The sequence below is a fragment of the Chelonoidis abingdonii genome, chromosome 8, assembly GCF_003597395.2.
Source record: "Chelonoidis abingdonii isolate Lonesome George chromosome 8, CheloAbing_2.0, whole genome shotgun sequence".
Lineage (NCBI taxonomy): Eukaryota > Metazoa > Chordata > Testudines > Testudinidae > Chelonoidis > Chelonoidis abingdonii.
The window spans coordinates 33,001,389-33,021,760 of record NC_133776.1 but is presented as its reverse complement, the minus strand read 5'-3'; the positions used below and the strand labels follow the sequence as shown (position 1 = coordinate 33,021,760).

At 41.7% G+C, this 20,372-nt stretch overlaps 2 protein-coding genes across 7 annotated transcripts in view; one reads left to right on the top strand and one right to left on the bottom strand.

The window, feature by feature from the left end:
• ATR (ATR checkpoint kinase) overlaps nucleotides 1–6,472 on the bottom strand; it is a 72,734-nt gene extending 66,262 nt beyond the window's left edge. For 5 of the 6 annotated variants that reach the window (XM_032765625.2, XM_032765626.2, XM_032765630.2 and 2 more), the window contains exons 1-3: nucleotides 6,325–6,471; nucleotides 5,356–5,447; nucleotides 2,720–2,863 (exon numbers count right to left, since the gene is read on the bottom strand). In XM_032765625.2, coding sequence (XP_032621516.1) covers nucleotides 2,720–2,863; nucleotides 5,356–5,447; nucleotides 6,325–6,383 — 295 coding nt within the window. In that variant the 5' untranslated portion in view covers nucleotides 6,384–6,471. Of the gene's footprint in view, nucleotides 1–2,719; nucleotides 2,864–5,355; nucleotides 5,448–6,324 lie in introns of all 6 variants that reach the window. The other variant, XM_075068489.1, reaches the window with a different exon arrangement.
• Nucleotides 6,473–8,026: 1,554 nt separating this feature from the next.
• PLS1 (plastin 1) overlaps nucleotides 8,027–20,372 on the top strand; it is an 84,089-nt gene continuing 71,743 nt past the window's right edge. Inside the window, exon 1 of the mRNA XM_032765631.2 lies at nucleotides 8,027–8,106. The gene's annotated coding sequence lies outside the window, so the exon portion shown is untranslated. The remainder of the gene's footprint in view (nucleotides 8,107–20,372) is intronic.

Below are 20,372 nucleotides of genomic sequence, written 5' to 3'. Positions count from 1 at the left end.
CCGTCAATGGCGTAGCACGCAACAGGAATGCAGGTTTTACGGATGAGAAAGATGAGGAGGATGAAATTGAAGACAGCCACAGCAAGCAAGCAGAGAAACCATTTTCCCCAACAGCCAGGAACTGTTTCTCACCCTGGACCTGGAGTCAGTACCCCCCTAAACCAACCCAAGGCTGCCTCCCAGACCCCCCCGGTGTAGAAGGGACCTCTGGTGAGTGTACCTTTGTAAATATTATACTTGGTTTAAAAGCAAGAGTGTTTAATGATTAATTTGCCTTGGCATTCGTGGCCAGTACAGCTACTGGAAAAGTCTGTTAATGTGTCTGGGGATGGAGTGAAAATCATCCAGGGACATCTCCATGAAGCTCTCCTGGATGTACTCCCAAAGCCTTTGAAAAAGGTTTCTGGGGAGGGCAGCCTTATTCCATCCTCCATGGTAGGACACTTAACCACGCCAGGCCAGTAGCACGTAGTCTGGAATCATTGCATAACAAAGCATGGCAGCATATGGTCCCGGTGTTTGCTGGCATATAAGCAACATCCGTTCTTTCTCTCTCTGTTATCCTCAGGAAAGTGATATCATTCATGGTCACCTGGTTGAAATAGCGTGATTTTGTTAAGGGGACATTCAGAGGTGCCCGTTCCTGCTGGGCTGTTTGCCTGTGGCTGAACAGAAATGTTCCCCACTGTTACCCACGTGGTGGGAGGAGGGGTGAAGTGATCGTCCCAGAGAATTGGGTGTGCAGGTGGGCAGCAGAGGGAGGTGGGGTGTTAGTTGGGTTTCTGCTGCACGTTAACCTGAAAACTGCAGCCCTTCCTTTTGAATTGCCAATCCATTTTAAATAGAGTCTATCCATTGTTCTCTAAAATGTGTATTTTTAACTACCATTCTCTTTTTTTTCCCTCCACCAGCTGCAAATGTTTCAACACTCACACTATCTTCTTCTTCCCAGAGGCTAGTGTGAAAGGTGAAAAAACACACACTCACGATGAAATGTTCTCTGAGCTCATGCAGTCCTCCCACGCTGAAAGAGCCCAGCAGAATGCATGGAGGCAGACAACGTCAGAGTCCAGGAAAGCACAATATGAACACAAGGACAGGTGACGGGCTGAAGATAGTAAGTGGCGGGCTGAAGATGATAGGTGGCGTCAGCTTGGTGACAGAAGGCAATTGGCAATGCTGAGGTTACTGGAGGAACAAACTGATATGCTCCGGCATATGGCTGAGGTTCAGAAAAGGCAGCATGAGCACAGACCGCCACTACAGACCCTGTGTAACCAATCGTCCTTCTTCCCAAGTTCCATAGCCGCCTCACCCAGACGCCCAAGAACATGGTAGGGGGGGCCTCCGGGCACCCAACCACTCCACCCCAGAGGACTGCCCAAGCAACAGAAAGCTGGAATTCAATAAGTTTTAAAGTGCAGTGTGACCTTGTCCTTCCCTCTTCCCCCACCCCACCCGGTGCTTCCCTTCTCCCTCACCCCTCCGCGGATAACTTGGCAGTTATCCCCCTATGTATGTGATGAATTAATAAAGAATGTATGAATGTGAAGCACAATGACTTTATTAAAAAACAACAAAGAATCCTGTAGCACCTTATAGACTAACAGATGTATTGGAGCATAAGCTTTGGCACCTTATAGGTAATAGATGTATTGGAGCATAAGCTTTTGTGGGTGAATACCCACTTTATCAGCTGAGTCGGCTCCCTGCTTGCCGTGGTATGGCACCTGCACAGGTAACCCAGGAAATAAGGCTCGAAATGATTGTCTGCCATTGGTTTCACGGAGGGAGGGAAGGAGGGAGAGAGGCCTGACGACATGTACCCAGAACCAGACACAACAATGTTTTTGACCCATCAGCCATTGGGAGCTCAATCCAGAATTCCAGTGGGCGGCAGAGACTATGGGAACTGTGGGATAGCTACTACAGTGCAATGCTCCGGAAGTCGATGCTAGCCTTGGCACTATGGACACACTCCGCCAAGTTAATGGTCTTAATGGTCTTGAGTGGGGACACACACACAATTGACTGTATAAAATCGATTTCTAAAAAATCAACTTCTATAAATTCGACCTAATTTCTTAGTGTAGACATACCTTAAGTCTTTCCTGTTTCCTCTTAGGCAAGTAGCTAACCTCATTACCCTCACTGCCTGCCAGTTTTCAGCAACTAGCCCACTCTTCAGCACAGAGCTGTTCTTGATTTCATGTAAGAAAATTTCCATCTCTTAGCCTCTGTTGCAACCGCACACTGCCTCCATATTGCTTCTTCCAGGAACGGGGCGTTCACTGAGAAGGATTCAGGAAGAGGAAGTGAATCTCAACTGGAGGAACTGATTTTGGGTCGGGACACCTGTCTCAATATACGCTCTCAACAGTTGCAGATCCTTCTTCTGTTTCTTTGGCATGCCACCTCTTAGCATGCTTGTCAAAACCCAAGAAATTACCACATATTCAGGCTATCTCCAAGATGAACCAGAGGATACGACTATGTCCTTAGAGATGTATTATGCAACTCACATGTACAGAAATCTAATGCATCACACATTTAAAACAGGCCATCAAATACTCATTTAATTCACAACATGCAAAACAAGCCCATGAAAGAAAGCAAAAACGGTGACACAGATATGTGTTTAATCTGCTGGGCATAATATGGAAATGTAATAGGTTATTTTCAGTGCTTAAATTAAGCAAAAATGTTTCAGAAAACTCACCAATGCAACAGCACTCAGTTTCCTGGTGATTTTCACTCACATTTACAAACATAAGGGGTGAAGATTTCATGATGTGTTGAATAAAATCAAGGAGCATCACAGAGCTTGGCTGAGAATCAGTTTTCTTGACAAGTTCCAAAGCAACTGAAAAGAAAATAAATATTCCCATTGCTACTGCACCTTAGTAACTTCAAACCTCAAGGAAAGAAACATTTCCATTATGGGAACTACTGTAGTGCAACATAATATGGATTTTGTATGGCTATAAATCAGGATACTATTTCACTATTAGGTGTTCACAATATACATATTCTCAACTGTAGATACTGTATTCTACCGTATGTCACATCAATATATATGAAGAATTCAATTATAAAAATATATTTGTCTTAATTACTCATATGGGTACTATCAACGTGTATTAAAAAGCAATTCTTTTAATACCACTCGTATATACAACCAGTAGAAAATGGCAAAACAGTAAGACTTGCTGTTTTTCCCAACCCAAACTTGATGGAAGTTAGAGAAAACCAAGCAGAAAACACAGTAAAAATTATCTTAAGGCTGCAAGAAATGTAAGACCCCTCTCACCACCCCCACAACCTGTTGAATCCAATACATTCAATGAAATAATTAAGAAATCCTAGATTATCCCATAGTTAGCTTGCACAACCAACCAAAAACCTCTAACTACACCATCTCACATTTTTCTAAATCCTCATGGTTTATAGAAAAAGACAAGGGAGAAGTTATTGATACAAAATTCTCAAGATCAGATAGCAATTAAGTTACCAGAGGATTTACGTGATAATGTCCACGTACTCAGACGCAACATTCAAAGCAGACTTTTTTAATAGTAGAAAAACAGTGAGATAGAAGATTTCAATCACCTCATGTGTCTCAAAAAATAACAAACACATCATAGTGTATATCATATACGTGTGTATTACTTACATTACCAGTTCATTAAGCAAAGAGCCATATCTAATCTACTGGATAAGATCATGTCCCTGAAATATCTATTCATATATCTGCAGCAAAGTTGTTATATAAATACAAGACAAAGGTGATGCATGTATTCTAGAAACAGCAGAGCTTTGTTAATTCACACTGACAACTAAGAGCTCCACTATGAATTAACAAGCAATATTCATTATAACAGCATTCTAAAATTAAAAAATTGACTACAAATATTGACAAAAGAACTAATCCTGCAAATCCTTTTTATGTGAATAGGGTCCTACCAATTTCACAGCTGTGAAAAACATGGACCGTGAAATCATCCCTTCCCCATAAAATCTACTCTCCCTTGCTGATGGAAGCCCAGGGCTCCTAGCTGATAGTCCAGATATGCTGGGGAGGGACAGGAGTTGCCCCTTCCCCTGCATGACTGTTCTTGGTGGGGAGATCACATGTATCTCCAAAGGCAATGCAGAAATGAGGGTGGTACACCCTCACTCCTGCATTGCAGCAGCCCAAGAGTTGGGCTCCAAGCTTCTGTGCCCCTCACCCTTGCATGGTTCCTGCTGCAGCACCGAGCAACAAACTCAGAGATTCCTCCCCTAGTGGCTCTTGCTGGGCTGGGGGCTTCTGCTCCTGGTGGCTGCAGCCAAGGCAGCCTGATCTCTGGGGTTCTGCACCCCCACCTCGCAACTCCTGCCGCAGCTCCGGGCACCGAGCTTCCTGCCCTGGCAGCTTGGGCTCAGGGCTTCTGCCCCTCTCCTGCATGCCAGCCACGGCTCAGGGCTTCCACCTCCCCCAGCCAAGGCTGCCAGGCTCTGGGCTTCTGCCCCCTGACACTCCAACCAGAGCTCAGGGGCTTCAGCCTTGCAGCTTCAGCCTTGCAGCTGGTGCTCGGGGCTCCTTCCCCCAGGGCTCCTGCTGGGGCTCAGGGTGACCCAGTCGGGGGTTCCACCCTATTTTTCTAGGGGGACTCCCGAATTGGTCAGGGGCCCCTATCTTAATCTGTCACTGGCTTGGACTAGCAGCTAGGAGCCCCCAGCTGGGGTACTCCTAGCAGCATGGGGGAGATCCTACCCACTTCCACCTCCGGGAACCTCCTGTAACTGAGGAAGCTCAAAGACTGCTGCCTAGGAAGCACAGAAGTGAGGGTGGCAATCCTAGGACTCCCCCCACACACATACACTAACTTTGCAAACCCCCCCTCCCCACAATCCCATTTTGGGTAAGGACCCCCACAGTCACAACAGCTGAAATTGTGAAACTGACCAATTTTAAAACCCTCTGGCTGTGAAATTGACCAGAATGGACCATGAATTTGGTAGGGACCTCCTAATCGGCAAGTAAGGGTTTTCAGGATCTGGACCTCAAAAGTACATTTTATGATGCAGAAGCCTTCATATTTAATGCATCATAATAGCTGTTTATTTATTCTAACAATTATAGTTTAGGTTTAAATATATTAATTTATATTATAGTAGTAAGTACTTTGTTATGTATTTTATAAAAAATAATTAAATCAAGACAACATGCGACCTCGTTTTGTTACTAAATGTGTGTTGAAGTGAGAGGAAGAAAGTACCAAGTTTTTTATGAGAATGTACAAAATGCAGATTAGCATGGGTCCACTGTATTTGAAAGAAAGGGATATGCCACTAAAAACCTGCTTTACTTACCAACATCTACATCTGTAAGTATTCTGTCAATGAACTGGCAGAGAATTTGTCTTGGCTTCTGCACAACAGTATTATATTCCTCCGGACTGGCACTGAAATTAAAAATAAAGCTAGTTATAAACTGTATGTTACCACCTGAATACTTTTTCATCTTAAAGTAAAAAAATACCAGTTATTTAAGATGTCTGAGCAATTCAATATTATACACTGAATTTCAGGTTTAGCACTGGTTACTTCTAAAAGTCTTTAAAATCAAAAAAGGTTATACTATATATGAGAGAAGCAGGATTGTCAGGTACTGCACTGGGATGCAGAAAATCTGGTTTCTATTCCTGGCTTTCCCATAGTCTTGTCATGTGACTTAGAACAACCTCTCTGTATAACGGTACTAATAATACTTTTCTACATCATAGCATTGTTGTGAGGATAAATCATTAGCATGTCTGAGGCGCTAAGATATTGCAGTGAGTGAGCATCGTAGATAAACCTATAAACAAACAAGTGGTCCATAAAGCTTTGCAGAGTTAAATAACACGAAGACAAAGTTAATAACAAAACAGCAGCAGAGAGACAGTCAGAGGTTCAAACACTGAAAAGGGCTTCACAGATTTTAGAACAGATGGAGAGTAGATGAGGTCAGAGACGACTGTCCTAGGAGTTCAACCATCATGATGAGGGATTTTTTGCAATATTTCTTTCAAATAATATTTAAAGTGTTATTTCTAGTTGTTTTTAATAGCGTCGCATGTAAATCATCATCACAGACTGGGGACTCAACTGCCACGGCACATAAGGAAATCATGCTACGGCTCTGCTACAATGCTCATCTGGGGACCAGCGCTGACAACCCGGCGTCTGCTGAGTGGGTTTCCACGGGACTTGTCGGAGCTTCAGCAGGCGCAGCCGGACCGGGGGCTCCTGAAGGGAGCGAGGAAAGGCGGTGTCTGTGCGGGGTCGCTGCAGACCTACCTGCCCAGCTCCCTGAGGGCTGGGATCATAGAGGCCAGCTCCAGCCCCTGCTCGGCCATTGCCGCAGCAGCCTCTCTTGCTGAGAAACGCCACCACTCGCGCGGCAAGCTGAAGCGGGAGAAAGAGCTCTGGACGGTGCCCGGCTAGGCTCAAAACGCCTCAGTCAGTTCCTAGCAGGCCGTAGAGCAAACGCGTTCTCCTTGCTGGTCTGTTGCTGTGACGCGCCGCGCGCGCGCGCAGCTTTGTCTCAGCTAAAAGCAATTCATGAGAGAGACAGTGATGAATTTATTACAGCACAGACTTTGAGGGCTGGAGAGGAAACACTTTTTAACAAATACATAATTAATCTACCGCTGACAATTCACTGCAGATCAGCAATGCGCTGACTGCAGGGGTTGTACATTCGGGATTTAAAAGTGAAAATGCAGAAATAACACATTCTCTAGGCAGTCCACCCCAATTCCACAAATCAGCATACGGGCAAGTATGCAGGGACCTTAATGGCTTTTATTGCTACGGGGATGCCAGCTCCCCAGTTTCTCTGTCTCAAATAGACGGAACGCAATGGCAATCTTTTTCACTCACCGCAATATTGTACAGACAACATTTGAAGCCATTCAATCCAGATAATAGATTTACAAGTACTATGTATTTATTCACCTGATTTAAAACTCAAGAAGTTTTTTTCAATCCTAGGTTTTTAATTACCCTCGAGAGATTTGTCACTGCCAACAACAACCTATCAAATCAACTTTTCAGGGATCACGTGTGTAAAACAAAAAGAGGGAGGGAAAACGATCACAAGAAAAATAGGAATGCAGGAAGTTCCCCATGAGATGGAAGTCATGTTTTGTAATCATCAATAACATTTTTCTGCTTCGCGAGCTATTTTTCCCCATTGGTGTCTAGTAATGACAGAGGTCTGAGGTAAACTTGGCTCTAAAATTAGGTCGCGTGGATAATTATGCAGAGAAAGTTCCTTCAAGTCACCAGCAGACTCACAGCACAGCGCAAGTCTGAGGAGCTCCCCGGGAGATTCCATTCGGGGGAGGAAAAGTTCTCAGACTCAAGGTTGGCTTTAGGCATTTGGGCAACAGAGTAGTAGCCGAGATACCAGATTTAAGGGGTCGCTGAACCTCAGTGCGAGCTGACCAGTATGGGACGCCCTGGCCCACGATTATTTTTGTTGTATCATCTCGCTATTCTTCACTATACCGGAGCAAGGATACGCAAAACCGGGGCTCTTATTGGGGAGGCAGGCAACCCGCTCCGCCTCCCTGCCCGGAATGGGGGCGGTGGACTCTGCCCTGCATCATCCCGTGTTAATACTTCTTTTTCAAGAGGGTTTTAAAGCAGTGAATTCTGTTGCCCTGTGATGCCCCTGCGCTAAGAAACATGCCACCCTCCTGGTTACCTCACAATTACCCAGCAAGGGCAGGGCCCCTGGTTTCCCCCTCCATCTTACTCCTCAAGGGCAGGGATTCTTGGTGCCCCCATCATTGTAATTCCTTCGGCCACAGACTATCTAATAAATACACTGGACACGGACACCTTGGTAGTGCCACTCAGTCCTGGCCAGCCCTCTGGAGGGAGCTCGCCACTCGGAGCCGAGCGCCACTCCAGGGATGCAGTAGGATTGGCCTCAGCAGCTGCCTGTCCAGCGGATGTTGGGTGGCTCCCAGTAGCTAGTAGCGGGTGTCTTCTAGTTCGCAGCAAGTATTTTAGCCGCGGCTGGCACAGACGCCGGAGCCGGAGGACGATCTGATACAAGACCAGCAGCAGGTAAAGGGGCCCTTGTATTAAATGTGCCCTCCAGTCACCTTTTGGAGGGCGGAGGAGGTTCCTTGGCTTTGCTGAGAAGATGTATTTAATGTGGTTCCCATAATATCTCCGGCACAACTTTACGCTTTTTACAATGCATTCTAGCCAGCCAGCTGCTGCTCTCATTGGGAGGGTTATAGTCAATATATTTCGAAACATTCAGGTTATTTTTAAATTTACATTTTAATCATTCTAAACAGATTTTAACACATAAAATATGAAAAACAGAATAAAATCCCCCAAAAGGCGCTTGCAGCAAGTTAATTATGAGGAACTAGACCTATCAGATCCTTGACAACATGCTTCCTCACACCAGACACCAAATTAAAGGTATATTTTAATAGAGTGAATAGGATATGATGGAGAATACGGAGCTCTTTTGAATCACATGTTGCCCTACATAGTCAGTCTGCAGGATATGGAAACAAAGAACGAGTTTTCTCAGTGTGTGAGTCTAAATGTAGATATTAATAGCAAGGAGACTAGGCAAGGGGGAATTGTAGTTTTGATTTTTCTTTCCTTATTGGGAGATAGTGTTTTTATTGTATTTGTTTTCAACCATATGAACCTCTTGCTTGCATTGTTTATGGTGATGTGTGTAAGCACATGCTGAAATAAAATCCTCTTGTGGTTTCTGTTGCTAGTTTCCCAGCTCTGAAGCTTGAATGTTGCATGTAAAACAGACAAGGAAATTAAATGGATGTGCCCGTGTCGCAATATCTGAATCGTTTTAAATGAATGCTCTTCAGGAAGTTGTTGGGAGTTCACTTTTCAGTCATAATTGGTCACACTTTTCCCCCCATGATATATACAGCTAAATTTAAATATCTGTCTGCTTGATCTACCCTTTCAAAATCAAAGCCCATTTGATATGATAGGAAGGAACTGGGATATTCAGGAGACTTTAAAACACACAATTATGTTTAATCTTTATTTTTTTAATTATTTATTGCAGTATTTGCTGCTTGTTGAACATACTGTATATACCAACCCCTTTGAGTGTCATTCCCAATGTGCAGTCAGCAGCCCTAAGCTTTGCCTGGTGCCTGCCATGTGGCATTGAATTATGGAATGAAAAGACCAGAGATCAGATTAGACCAGAGATCCAATTTGCAATTTTCTGGTAGGCATATACATTTCTGCAGAATTTAAGCTTGAATTTAAAAAACAATTGTCCAGCCTTTAGGGTTGTGAAGATAACTTTCCAAATGTGAACTGATGCAGTACTGTTTTCCTGAGTCTGCAACTAAGCAGAAATAATAGAAAAAAATGTGAACTGCATTATTTGTGTTAACTTTGTACACAATGGCAGTTCAAATGTCAACATTATTAACTGTTTAATTGCTGGTAATTTTAGGAAAAACATCTAGCTATTTTGGGACTGTAGGACCAATGTGGGTAGAGTATTAGCATTTTTTTAGTTACTATCACAAGCCCAGAGAGGGTGTATAGCACAATTTTATTAGGCCATAGGGCACATAAGAGCACCACTAGGACACAGAAGTGCTTAAATAAGTATTTTTCCTTACAAGCCTCCTAGTCCAGCAGTGAAATCACAATAATGCATTTATGACATATATTTCTATAACATTTCACTGTGTTATAAATTCAGGATTATATATAATTTCATTTTAAGACAGGGCCAGCTACTATCATATGCCAGTTATGTCAGTATGTGATACTCCTGCTTTTTCTGTGAGTGCCTCTTCTATGAAATGGCTTTACCTAACAGTCCACCACAACCAAGTCCCTGATATAGGATCAATTAATTGTGAAAGCCTAGGTTTCTCCCATTTGTCAAAGCTCCCCCTGCTATTTCCTTTCAAATGATGTAATCTTATTGCCAAATCTCCCTGTGCCTGCCCTGCTCTATTGCTAAAATTCTCCAATATTCCCCTAATGGCAAGAAACCTTGACTTGCGCCATACTCAAATCCCAATGTACTATGTGGGCTATGGAAATCTTATAGAGGCTCCATATGTCTTATACTTTACAGAGCCCCACAAAACCCAGAACCATCCCTGTTTCAGTATCCATTAGCAAAGACCAGACAGACAATAAGTTGCTCATAACTTATTTTTTTTTGACAAGGATCACTTCTTCTATCTCCCTTTGCTGACTTTCTCATTTTCTTTTGAAGTCCCTGCAAGCTCCTAATTAGCATTTGATTTAGGATGTTAATAGACTTCTATTGTAAGAAACATAATTGTTAGATAAGGAAATATGTGTCTCACACCTACTGTCTGGAGAAGTTTGTCTCAAGACATGACTGATCTCCCTTTAACTACAAGGCCTTAATTTGCAATGTGAATATACATATCTTCTTACACACTATCTGCACATACATCTCACAATTATTGTCATGACCAGTGTGACACAGACTTCATTAGAGGCCTTACATGACATTCCTTGGCAGACTAGTGTGTAGACACCAGGCAGAGGGCATCCGTGTAACATTTATGTACCTCTGAGCCCTCTCCCAGTTGGTACAAAGAGGTCCCTGGGTCACAATCACATCACTGACTCACCTGAGCCAGGGGGCATCTTGAGAAATAAGCTTGCCTAATTTTCAGAAGCCCAGTTAATGTCTAACTCAGGATGAGCCACCTAAGCCTTACTTTCCACAGAATAAATCATAAGTCTCTCATTGACCTAAGCAAAAAGTACAGTCAGAATTAGTCTCTGACCAGGCCTGACTTCACACAGAATTGACCTTTAATAGAAGCAGCCAGCCTTTTTTATCTGGCTTGATGGGCCCTGGTTGGCCTCTGACTGCTCTTAGTCCTTCTAGATGCATGAGGACTAAGTAGTTCTTGGTCCTCCAGCAGCTGACCCAAGGCAAACCTTGAAGGGCCAAATTCACTGCCCTTCTCTTCTTAAAGGGCCACTTCCAAGGGCAGGGTATAATAAGGCAGTCAGGTCTTTGGCAGGAGGCACAGAATATCTGGTACACTCCATCATAAACCAATGCACAGTGCAGCTGCTGTGCTAGCATTTGGTGCACTAGGAAATGTTGACCCATTGAAGGATGGCATGATGATCAGACCTGCTCAGAGAAGGGCAGTCAGCTTGGTGGAATGAATACCTGGGCCTTATAGATACCAATTTTATGTGAAAGCAAGGTTCTGATTATAATTTATGGGGCTACAAGTACACCTGACAGCCTGTGTGTTTACCTGAAGGTTTATTTCCATATATGGTCATGAATGTTTGCACTAACCTATCTGACAGAATGGAGGATTGCCTTGTAGATTTTACTGTTTTCCTGTACATCATAAAACTAGAATGGAATGGCACAAGTTAAAATGAAAGTAAAACCTAGTCCTTAAAATGAATACAGTAATTGTAATATTAGTTTGATTACTGAAAATAAAATAAGAGATAAATAAAAATTGATTAGAAGAAAAGATTTAAAAATAAAACATTAGGTAAGGACTGAAAACTAACTGGCCATTAAAAAGCAAATGGGTAGAAATTCAACTGTATGACAAAATCTGTTACGATAGAGCAAGTAAAGAAAATATAATACATCACAAACAAGTAAAAATGTTTCTTGTGTCTCTTTTGTTTTAGATATATATGTTATATATATAAGCCCTGATCTTGAAAACACTTATGCTTTAGCTTAATTTAACTTAGATGAGAAGTACCACTGATTTAAATGGGTTTCTCATGGTGTAAATTTAAGCATATGTGTAACTGCATAATTAGTAAGTTATTTGGGGTTGGGATTGGTCTTGCATATTTGTACAGCATCTAACACATTTTTGGTGCTATAAAAATTGAATTCTGCCAAGCCTATTTATATTTTTATTTTTCATACATGTAATTTTGATGGATAATATCAGTGCTTCACAGTTGCTGGAGATTATGGAGGTAGGTCTGGAAAATTATTAAATAACAGTAGATACTGAGATTTAAAAAATTAGACTTTCATAAACTGTCAACATTGGATGTCAAAATATGCAAAGTAAATGCCCTTAAATCAACAAATCATACCTGTTTTTACAATTAATTAAATTGAAAGGGTGGATTTTATGTTCCCAGAACTTCTGCATTCCGCCAGCATAAAGTCAAAAATACATGGGCTTTGTGTGGATGGAACAGATTTCATTTCATACAAAAGTTTGCGCCCATATCCTTATGTTTAGCACCCATATAACATACCAATAGCATCTAGGGCCTGCCTTTTTATACCAGTGACTGATTAAAGAGAATATTTTCATAGCACTCAGAAAGACGTGGAATACTTATGGCAGAAATTCTTCACATTCTCGGGGGTAATTGTTGCTGTGAGAAACCAAATAATCATTGGATCTAAAACTGATCAACAAAATGGCACTGGATGATACCTGTAATAGGATCAGATTCCAGCAAATAGAATAATCACCAGAGGTGGCAGGTTTGTAGAAATTTTGGTGGTGTCCAGAACCAGCCCCTCCAAACTCCTTCCCCCACCTACCTAAGGCTCTGGGAGGGAGTTTGGGTGCAGAAGGGGTGAGAGGCTGGGCTCTGGGAGGGACTTTGGGTGGGGGAGGGGGTCTGGGGTGCAGGCTCTGAGATGGAGTTTGGGTGTAGGCTCTGGGCTGGGGCAAGGGGTGGGAGTGAGGGATGCAGGAGGGGGTGAGGGATGCAGGCTCTGGGAGGGAGTTTGGGGGCAGGAGAGGGTATGTGAGAAGGAGGTAGGGATGCAGGCTCTGGGATGGAGTTTGGGTGTGGGCTCTGGGCTGGGGCGGGGGCGATGTGTGCAGTAGGGGTAAGGGGTACAGGCTCTGGGATGGAGTTCGGGAGTAGGAGGGGATGCGGAGGGAGGAGGTGCAGTGGTGAGGGCTGTGGGGTGTGTCTGGGGATGAGGGGTTTGGGGTGTGGGAGGGGATCAGGGTTAGGGCAAAAGGTAGGGGTGTTGGGGGGTGAGGGCTCTGGGGCCGGAGATGAAGGGTTTGGGGTGTTAGTGCTAGGGCACGGGGTTTGGGTGCAGGGAGTTAGGGGTCTGGTTGGGGATGCGGGGTCTGGTTGGGGATGCGGGCTCTGGGGTGGGGAAGGGCTGGGGATGAGTTTGGGGTGCAGGTGGGCTGCCTGGGGGCTGGAGCCAGAAAGGAGGACTCCTCTCAGCCCTCTCCCCGCAGGCAGCAGTGAGCTCTGGGGTAGAGGCCCCACCCCTTTCCCCTCGACAGCACACTCATCCTGCACCACTGTCACTGTACATGTTCCTAGGGCCTGTCTCAGGTCCAGAAAGCCCCTTCGCCTCCCCTCTGGTGGGTGCCGAGGTGCGGGGGAGCTGCCATCACATATGCGCCTCCTCCCCTGCTGCCCCTCACTGTAGCCTCACTGGGGGTGGGGGATGGGGTGCCCTTTGCCCAGTGTTGGGCAGGAGCGGTGACTATGAGTGGGGGGAGGAAAAGGAAGGGACTTCAAGGCAGAAGGGCAGGAGCAGGACAGTCTGCCCTGACATTAGTAGATGGGGGGCACTAGGACTCTGCAGCAGCAGTTGATGCCGGGAGCCAGAAGAGCGGAGTCAGGGTGGAGCTGCAGGGGAGAGGCAGGGATGCTCCGGGGAGTTGCATGGGGGCATCAAGTGGGGGCCAGAGGACATTCGGGGGAGGTGCAGGGTGGGGCAGCAGGCGGGGCTGGGGGAGAGACCTTGCCCCAAACATGGGTGGAGGTGGGCCCCCAGGCCCTGATTATTGCTGGAACCCGGGCATCATGGCCCCATATAACTTGCTGCCCCAATAATCACAGTAGCTAAGGAGCCCATATCCTGACTAACTACTAGGAAGCAATGCATTCTACATGCAGTACTAAAAAAAGAAATCTGGTCAAGCCAACACCATGACTTTTGGGTATAGAGGATTTGGGGAGGTTTGTAAACCATGTCCTATAGAATGTCATCATGATAACACCAATCCATTTCAGCCTCAAAGTTCAAGCACTTGACTAATGCTCATCACTTATTATGGCATGGAAAAGGACATTTAAAAATAACTAATGTTAGTTAGATGGAATTATATAAATAAGGAGTTCTGGTTATTAATGTAAACAACAGCACCTTTGAAGTCTATGTGATGACTACAAGTCTTCGTAGTCTTTCATGTCAAATTTTATTGGGAGACCATGCTGACTTTTTGGAGCTATTTATGTTAAAAAGGGATGGGGGAGAGGAAGGGCAGCAGAATCAAACATTTAGTAAAGGGGACTCCTCTTCAGCTCTCCCATATGTGTGTGATATAATTGCTAGTTACATGATTTAAGCTTTGGTTTCTTGACCCATTAGATTATACTGACCTTTTGAATGTTTTCCATTTAATCAGAATGCAATAGACCCCCATGTACTAGAAATTGCCATGTAGACCCCCATGTACCAGAAATTGCCTTATTATAGTATATTTGCTTTTCATATTACTAAATATAAAATAGTGAATGAGTTCCTGGGTTTTTTTTAGACTCTGAATTATTCTAGGTAGATGTTTCTAAAAGGAATAAAGATGATGCATTGTAACAGCTCATTAGTGAGATTACAGTAGATTCATTTACAGCATCACTAAACCTCAAGCATAAATTATTTATAAAGGAAAAGAAATGTGTATGTGTTGGTGGGGAGGTGATTATCATCTTTCTTCTGGTGTTCTCTTGTGCTTGTCCCCTTGTCAGTGATATTGCCAGTGATATTGGTATTAGCCAAAGCAATCTGCTCAGGTATCAAAGTTAGAGTATTAATTCATTTAAAATTAGTGAACCTTTTCCTCCTATTATAGTCATTGGTAAATTTCAGTCTGCATTTATGAGCCACCCTCTGGTAACACTTCTGCAATGAGATAAAAGCTGATTTACAGGCCTTATATGATCAGGAAGATTTTATTTACTTGAATGCTAATTTAAAGGATTTGTCACAGTATGAGCTGTAGGATTGAGTTGTTTTTGATAAGTAGATTTCAAAGAGTTAGTAGGGACTTTGACCTGTATTATGTGTCACTAGGCAGCTGCATAGTACTAAGTTATTTTCATAAGACTCACACCCTATGTGTTACTGTTTGTAGCAGTAAAGGTAATTGTGGATCGCTCCAATGTTAGCCAAAAGCACAGGTCTTCTTTTTCTAAACAGATTTAACAGAAAAAATCCATTCAAGGTTAATAAATGCTCTAAATAAAACCATGCTTATTCAGTACAACGGTATACATTGCTAGGCAAATTCTGCCTTAGTTTCTTCTTTGCAATCCAAATCTGGCCCAGTGCAATTAAATTACTACTCTAAATTGTACTTAAAATGTGTGATTTTTCTTTGTGAGGAAAAATTATTTCTGGATTTCCTTGGCAGATTCCTTTCCCATAATTATCATTTGAGTGACTGATTTTTCCCCTCCCCCCCCCGGTGTACAGCTGGTGAAAGCCTCATTATACTGCAAAATATCCCCTCCCTCCTCCCACTGAGATGGTTTACAGATGTTATCCGGCATGTTTTAATTTTCTTAACAGGTTCACATTTTTTGACTTGCTATCTTTCTGAGACCTTCTAGCTCCTCTTTGAACCCTGAGCTTTCCCCTGGTATATAGTCCATCTTCGTATCTATTTATTCAAAAGAGATTTTTGTTTATGCCACAATGGCCAATTAGTACTCTAAACAAAAACAGTTCATTTTTCCTACTCAGGCCCTGAATTATGTTATCTTCAACTCTAGGGTACAATTTAAAAAAATGAACTTTTTTTGTTAATCCACATTTTTTGTGTTCCTGTTTTAAATTTTTCTGTATTAGGCTTCTGAATTTCTATTTACTCAAGGGCATTTCTGTGTCAATCTTTCAATTTCTTACAGTATTTATACCTGCTTTGTCTGCTATTTCACTGAGATCCCAGCTAATGCTACACATATCCCCAGCTGCACTAACTCTGTTATTAGAAATATAATTTCATTGATTAAATCACTACTCCATACTGAGACACCCTTTTAATCACTATAAGGCCTGAAATTTAATTTAAAAAAAAATGACTTCCACTGCTGTCCATACACTTCCAAGATCCAGTTTAGTTTTGCATAATTACTGCTAGTTTGGCTGTCGTAACAGCTACAAAATTGGATATTCTTGTATATATACTAAGTCAAAATTTTGGTGTGCAATATGCCAGGGCAACCTTTCAGAAGTGGTGTGCCAAGTCTTCATTTATTCACTCTAATTTAAGGTTTCGTGTGGCATTCATACATTTTAATGTTTTTAGAAGGTCTCTTTCTCTAAGTCTATAATATATAACTAAACTATTGTTGTATGTAAAGTAAATAAGATTTTAAAAATATTTAAGAAGCTTCATTTAAAATTAAATTAAAATGCAGAGCCCCTCAGACCAGTGGCTAGGACCCAGGCAGTGTGAGTGCCACTGAAAATCAGCTCGTGTGCCGTCTTCAGCACCCATGCCATAGGTTGCCTACCCCTGCAATATGCTATACTTTTTCTGCTTTTTCTTTTTCAGACCCATCTGTCTATATTAGATAAAACTGACTCAACTTTTCATCTATATACTGATACACTTCATTTTTAATACTAACATCTCTTTTTTACTCTGAAGTTTATAAAAATAAATCTAAATTCGTGTTTGGACATGCAACTTTCCATCCATAATTAAATTTTCCCATGACTAAAAGTTTTGACGTTGTTTAGTTTTTCTTGTCTTTCAGCTTCTGAATCCATACTTTAACTTGAATGGATATGGAGTTTTAATGTTGTGTGCTATAGTTTGCCTATCAAATTCCCAACAATACTCATATTTGTTTGGTACTTTCATAATTACACTTCCCATTAACTTTGGCTCAGAAAGCTAGGTTCAGAAGTTTCATTGGTAGTATAACTGGCATTTCACTCGAAGCTATAGATGTTGTAATAAATGGCCCCATTTTGGCCCCAGACCACCTTGCGAGAGAGTACATCAACAGAAAGAGCTACTTTTCTATGGTATTGCAAGTGCTAGTGGATCACTGGGGTCATTTTTTTCATCAACATCATTGTGGAGTGGTCAGGGAAGATTCATGATGCATGCATCTTAAGAAACACCAGCCTGTATAGAAAGCTGCAAGCAGGAACTTTCTTTAGACCAGAAGATTCCAACTGAGGATGTGGAAATGCCAATTGTGGTCCTGGGAGACCCAGCCTACCTCTTGCTCCCATGGCTCATGAAGCTTTACACCGGGAACCTTGACTGCAGCAAGGAGCGCTTCAACAGGTTGCAGAGTGACTTGAAGTTCATACATTATTAAATATTAATAGAAAAATGTTCCTAGCTTCCTCTTTCACATCTAGCACAGACTGTTGGCAAAAATTATATTGCATGTATTGGTCATCTAGCTAAAACGTATATCCAGATATTGATTAAAGTGCAAAGGAGAGCAACAGAAGTAATCTGAGGTATGTTTGGTCTGCAATGAGTTGAGGAAAGACTCCATGGCAGTGACCACACTGGACTTTGTCCCCTAAAACTTCCTAATGTTGCCACCAGCAGTGCCTCTCCATTGGTAGGAGGAACAGCAGGACATTTTCGGGAAGCTAGTCTGTTGTGGACAATGCCCATGAGTTAAATGTGTTTACCCTTCAGCATAGGATACTTAGAGAATTAATAGATTTTAAGGTCAGAAAGGAATTATGGTTCCTACATCAAAGCATAATCACAGAATCAAAAAAATGTACGGCTGAAAAGGATCTTGAGAAGACATTTAGTCCAGCTCTTTGTGCTAAAGCAGGATCAAGTATATTTAGATCATCCCTGTTTGTCTAACCTGTTCTTTAAAACCTATAATGATGTTTAAAATTTAGCTGCAACATTTTTCTGCAGGCTAAAACTTGCCATTAAAGTATGATATAGGCAACTCAGACTGAAGACTAAACATTTGTCTATAATATGCTCAACTTGGCTAGGGAGGGTTGAACACAGCTGTCTCCTAAATCCATCAAAGCTGCTCTGAATAAAGGCCAGTGGGGGCAACTTGAGAGTGACACAAGAGGTTACAACTTCTGTGATTCACACAAACCTATCACTATCTGCCAGGCCAGCCTAAGAGAGTAACTGAGACCAAAATCCAGGACAGCCAGTCCCCCAAGTGGCAATGAAACATGCTGCCACTAGATGATTGTCACCTGTCAATTTCCTTTTTAATAAGATTGTACTTGACAGCCTCACAGTTTCTGTGCTTTGAGATGATATTAGTGAAAATGGCTTAGAAATAAATGCACAGATTTGTGTTGCATCATAGAATTCCCTCCAATAAATATTTTTGATGGTGATTTACCTATGAAACCCAGACTGTGTCTTATAGCTTATTCCCTGTATAGGTGGCCACTGTGTTTTTTAGTAAGCAAATGAATTAAGATCAAGGTATTACACTTAATGGGATTGATCTACATCATTGTTGGTATATACTCTGTCAACATATGTTGCACCAGAACTTTATAGCCAGATTCTGTTTTCAGTGAGACTACTCATCAGAGTAAGATATATAGTAAGGGTTGCAAAATCTGGCCTACAGTGATTTGAAGTGAACATATAAAAGGTAAGAATTGTTTTAGTTTGATAATAGATAGCAGTAATATTGTAAGTAGTTCACAAACATTGCAGAGAAGTTTAAAACTATGGTCTCCTCTCTATTTTAAAAATAAACATATAACTTTAAGATGTCCTATCAACTAATTTAAAAATATAATACTTTTCTAATTTCCAGAGTAGAGATTTGGGAATCAGGGGATCTAATTTTTTTCTTGGCTCTGTCATTAACAAGCAATGTAATTTTGGATAAATCATTAACCTTCTGTGGCTCAGTTTCCCTATCTGTACATTTTTGGTGATAGTAATGCTCATTTATGTAAAGTGTTTTGATATCTTCAGTTGAAAAGTACTCTATAAGAGTCTGATCCAGCACCCATTCAAGTCAATGGCAATGCTTTTACTGACTTCAGTGGGAGTGGGATCAGATCGTTGTAAAGTAAATATCTAAAATTTACACTTACGTAAATACAATGAAATAAAACTGAAAGTGGAATAAATTTCTTACCTTGAAGTCCTCTCTCTGAGAACTATGTCTTGCCCTTGTAGGGGAGTTGAGTTGTCAATAGGATGATAATGAGAAGCATACTTTACTATTTTATCAGCAAGAGGAACCCTTTATATACAATTGAGCTTTACTGCATGTATGGAACTTTGCTTCCTCAAGTGCTACAAAATGTGTAAGAGCTGTCATAGAAAATTTGTTGTGCTTGGTTGAAACATTCAAGTTTAATTTGGGACACTCTTGAGTGATTGATTTATATTTCAATGTTAGAAATGCTAATACAATTAACTAAAAAGCAACATCACAGCAAGTTAGAAAGGCTACAATTATTACTGTTATGTCTTGCAAACCTGGGGAATATTGTAGCATTATATTCAGAGTATGAATCTGCACAAACTGTCACATATAGGGTATTTCATTCTTAAGCATTTTAAAAGCCTATTTTTAAACAAGGATATTATAAATTTAAGTTGATGTCCAGAATACTCAGAATCCAAGTTTAGCTGAGTAAAAAGTCAAAATGTAAAGTAAGGGTGATCTGACTTACAGGCTTACTGGATTTGAGCTATAATAAGTACAGTGTTCTATAACTGGTAAGGTGAAGTTAAAGGCACCTCTTTCTTCACATTGTGGAATTCTAAATCATTAATTTAGAGTAAACCTTTAGTAGACCTTATGCATCTGATGGTTCAGGAAGACGGATGATGAAACCTTTAAATATCAAATAATGTCTTTAAAAATTTTCAGACTGCATTTTAAGTTTGTATGCCCTGATCAACACAGTTCTGTGAGATTAGTGTTCTTCCACTGCTGGAAAAAGAAAATAATCTCTCTAATGCAGCCATGTAAAATTCTACTCATTGATTTGCCACAGGTGTATAAAAAAATAGCTGTTTTCATTGTGACATTGAGGATGGATGATTTTGCGAGTCTGAGGCTGGTAAATGTTCATCCTAATTTTGCATGGCTATTATAATGTATCCTTGAGTTGAATGTTTTTTGCTGTGATCCAATGAGGAAGATTAAGATAAGATTTCAGTAAAACATACACTTTTCAGTGAAACCAGTCAACCTTTCAGCCATTGATAAAAGAACCTGTACTTCCCACATCAAGTTAGCACGGGAATAATATACATATATACACACTCATATATCAAGGAGAAATAGGGTTGCCAACCTGGCTCCAGGATTGTCCTGGAGTCTCC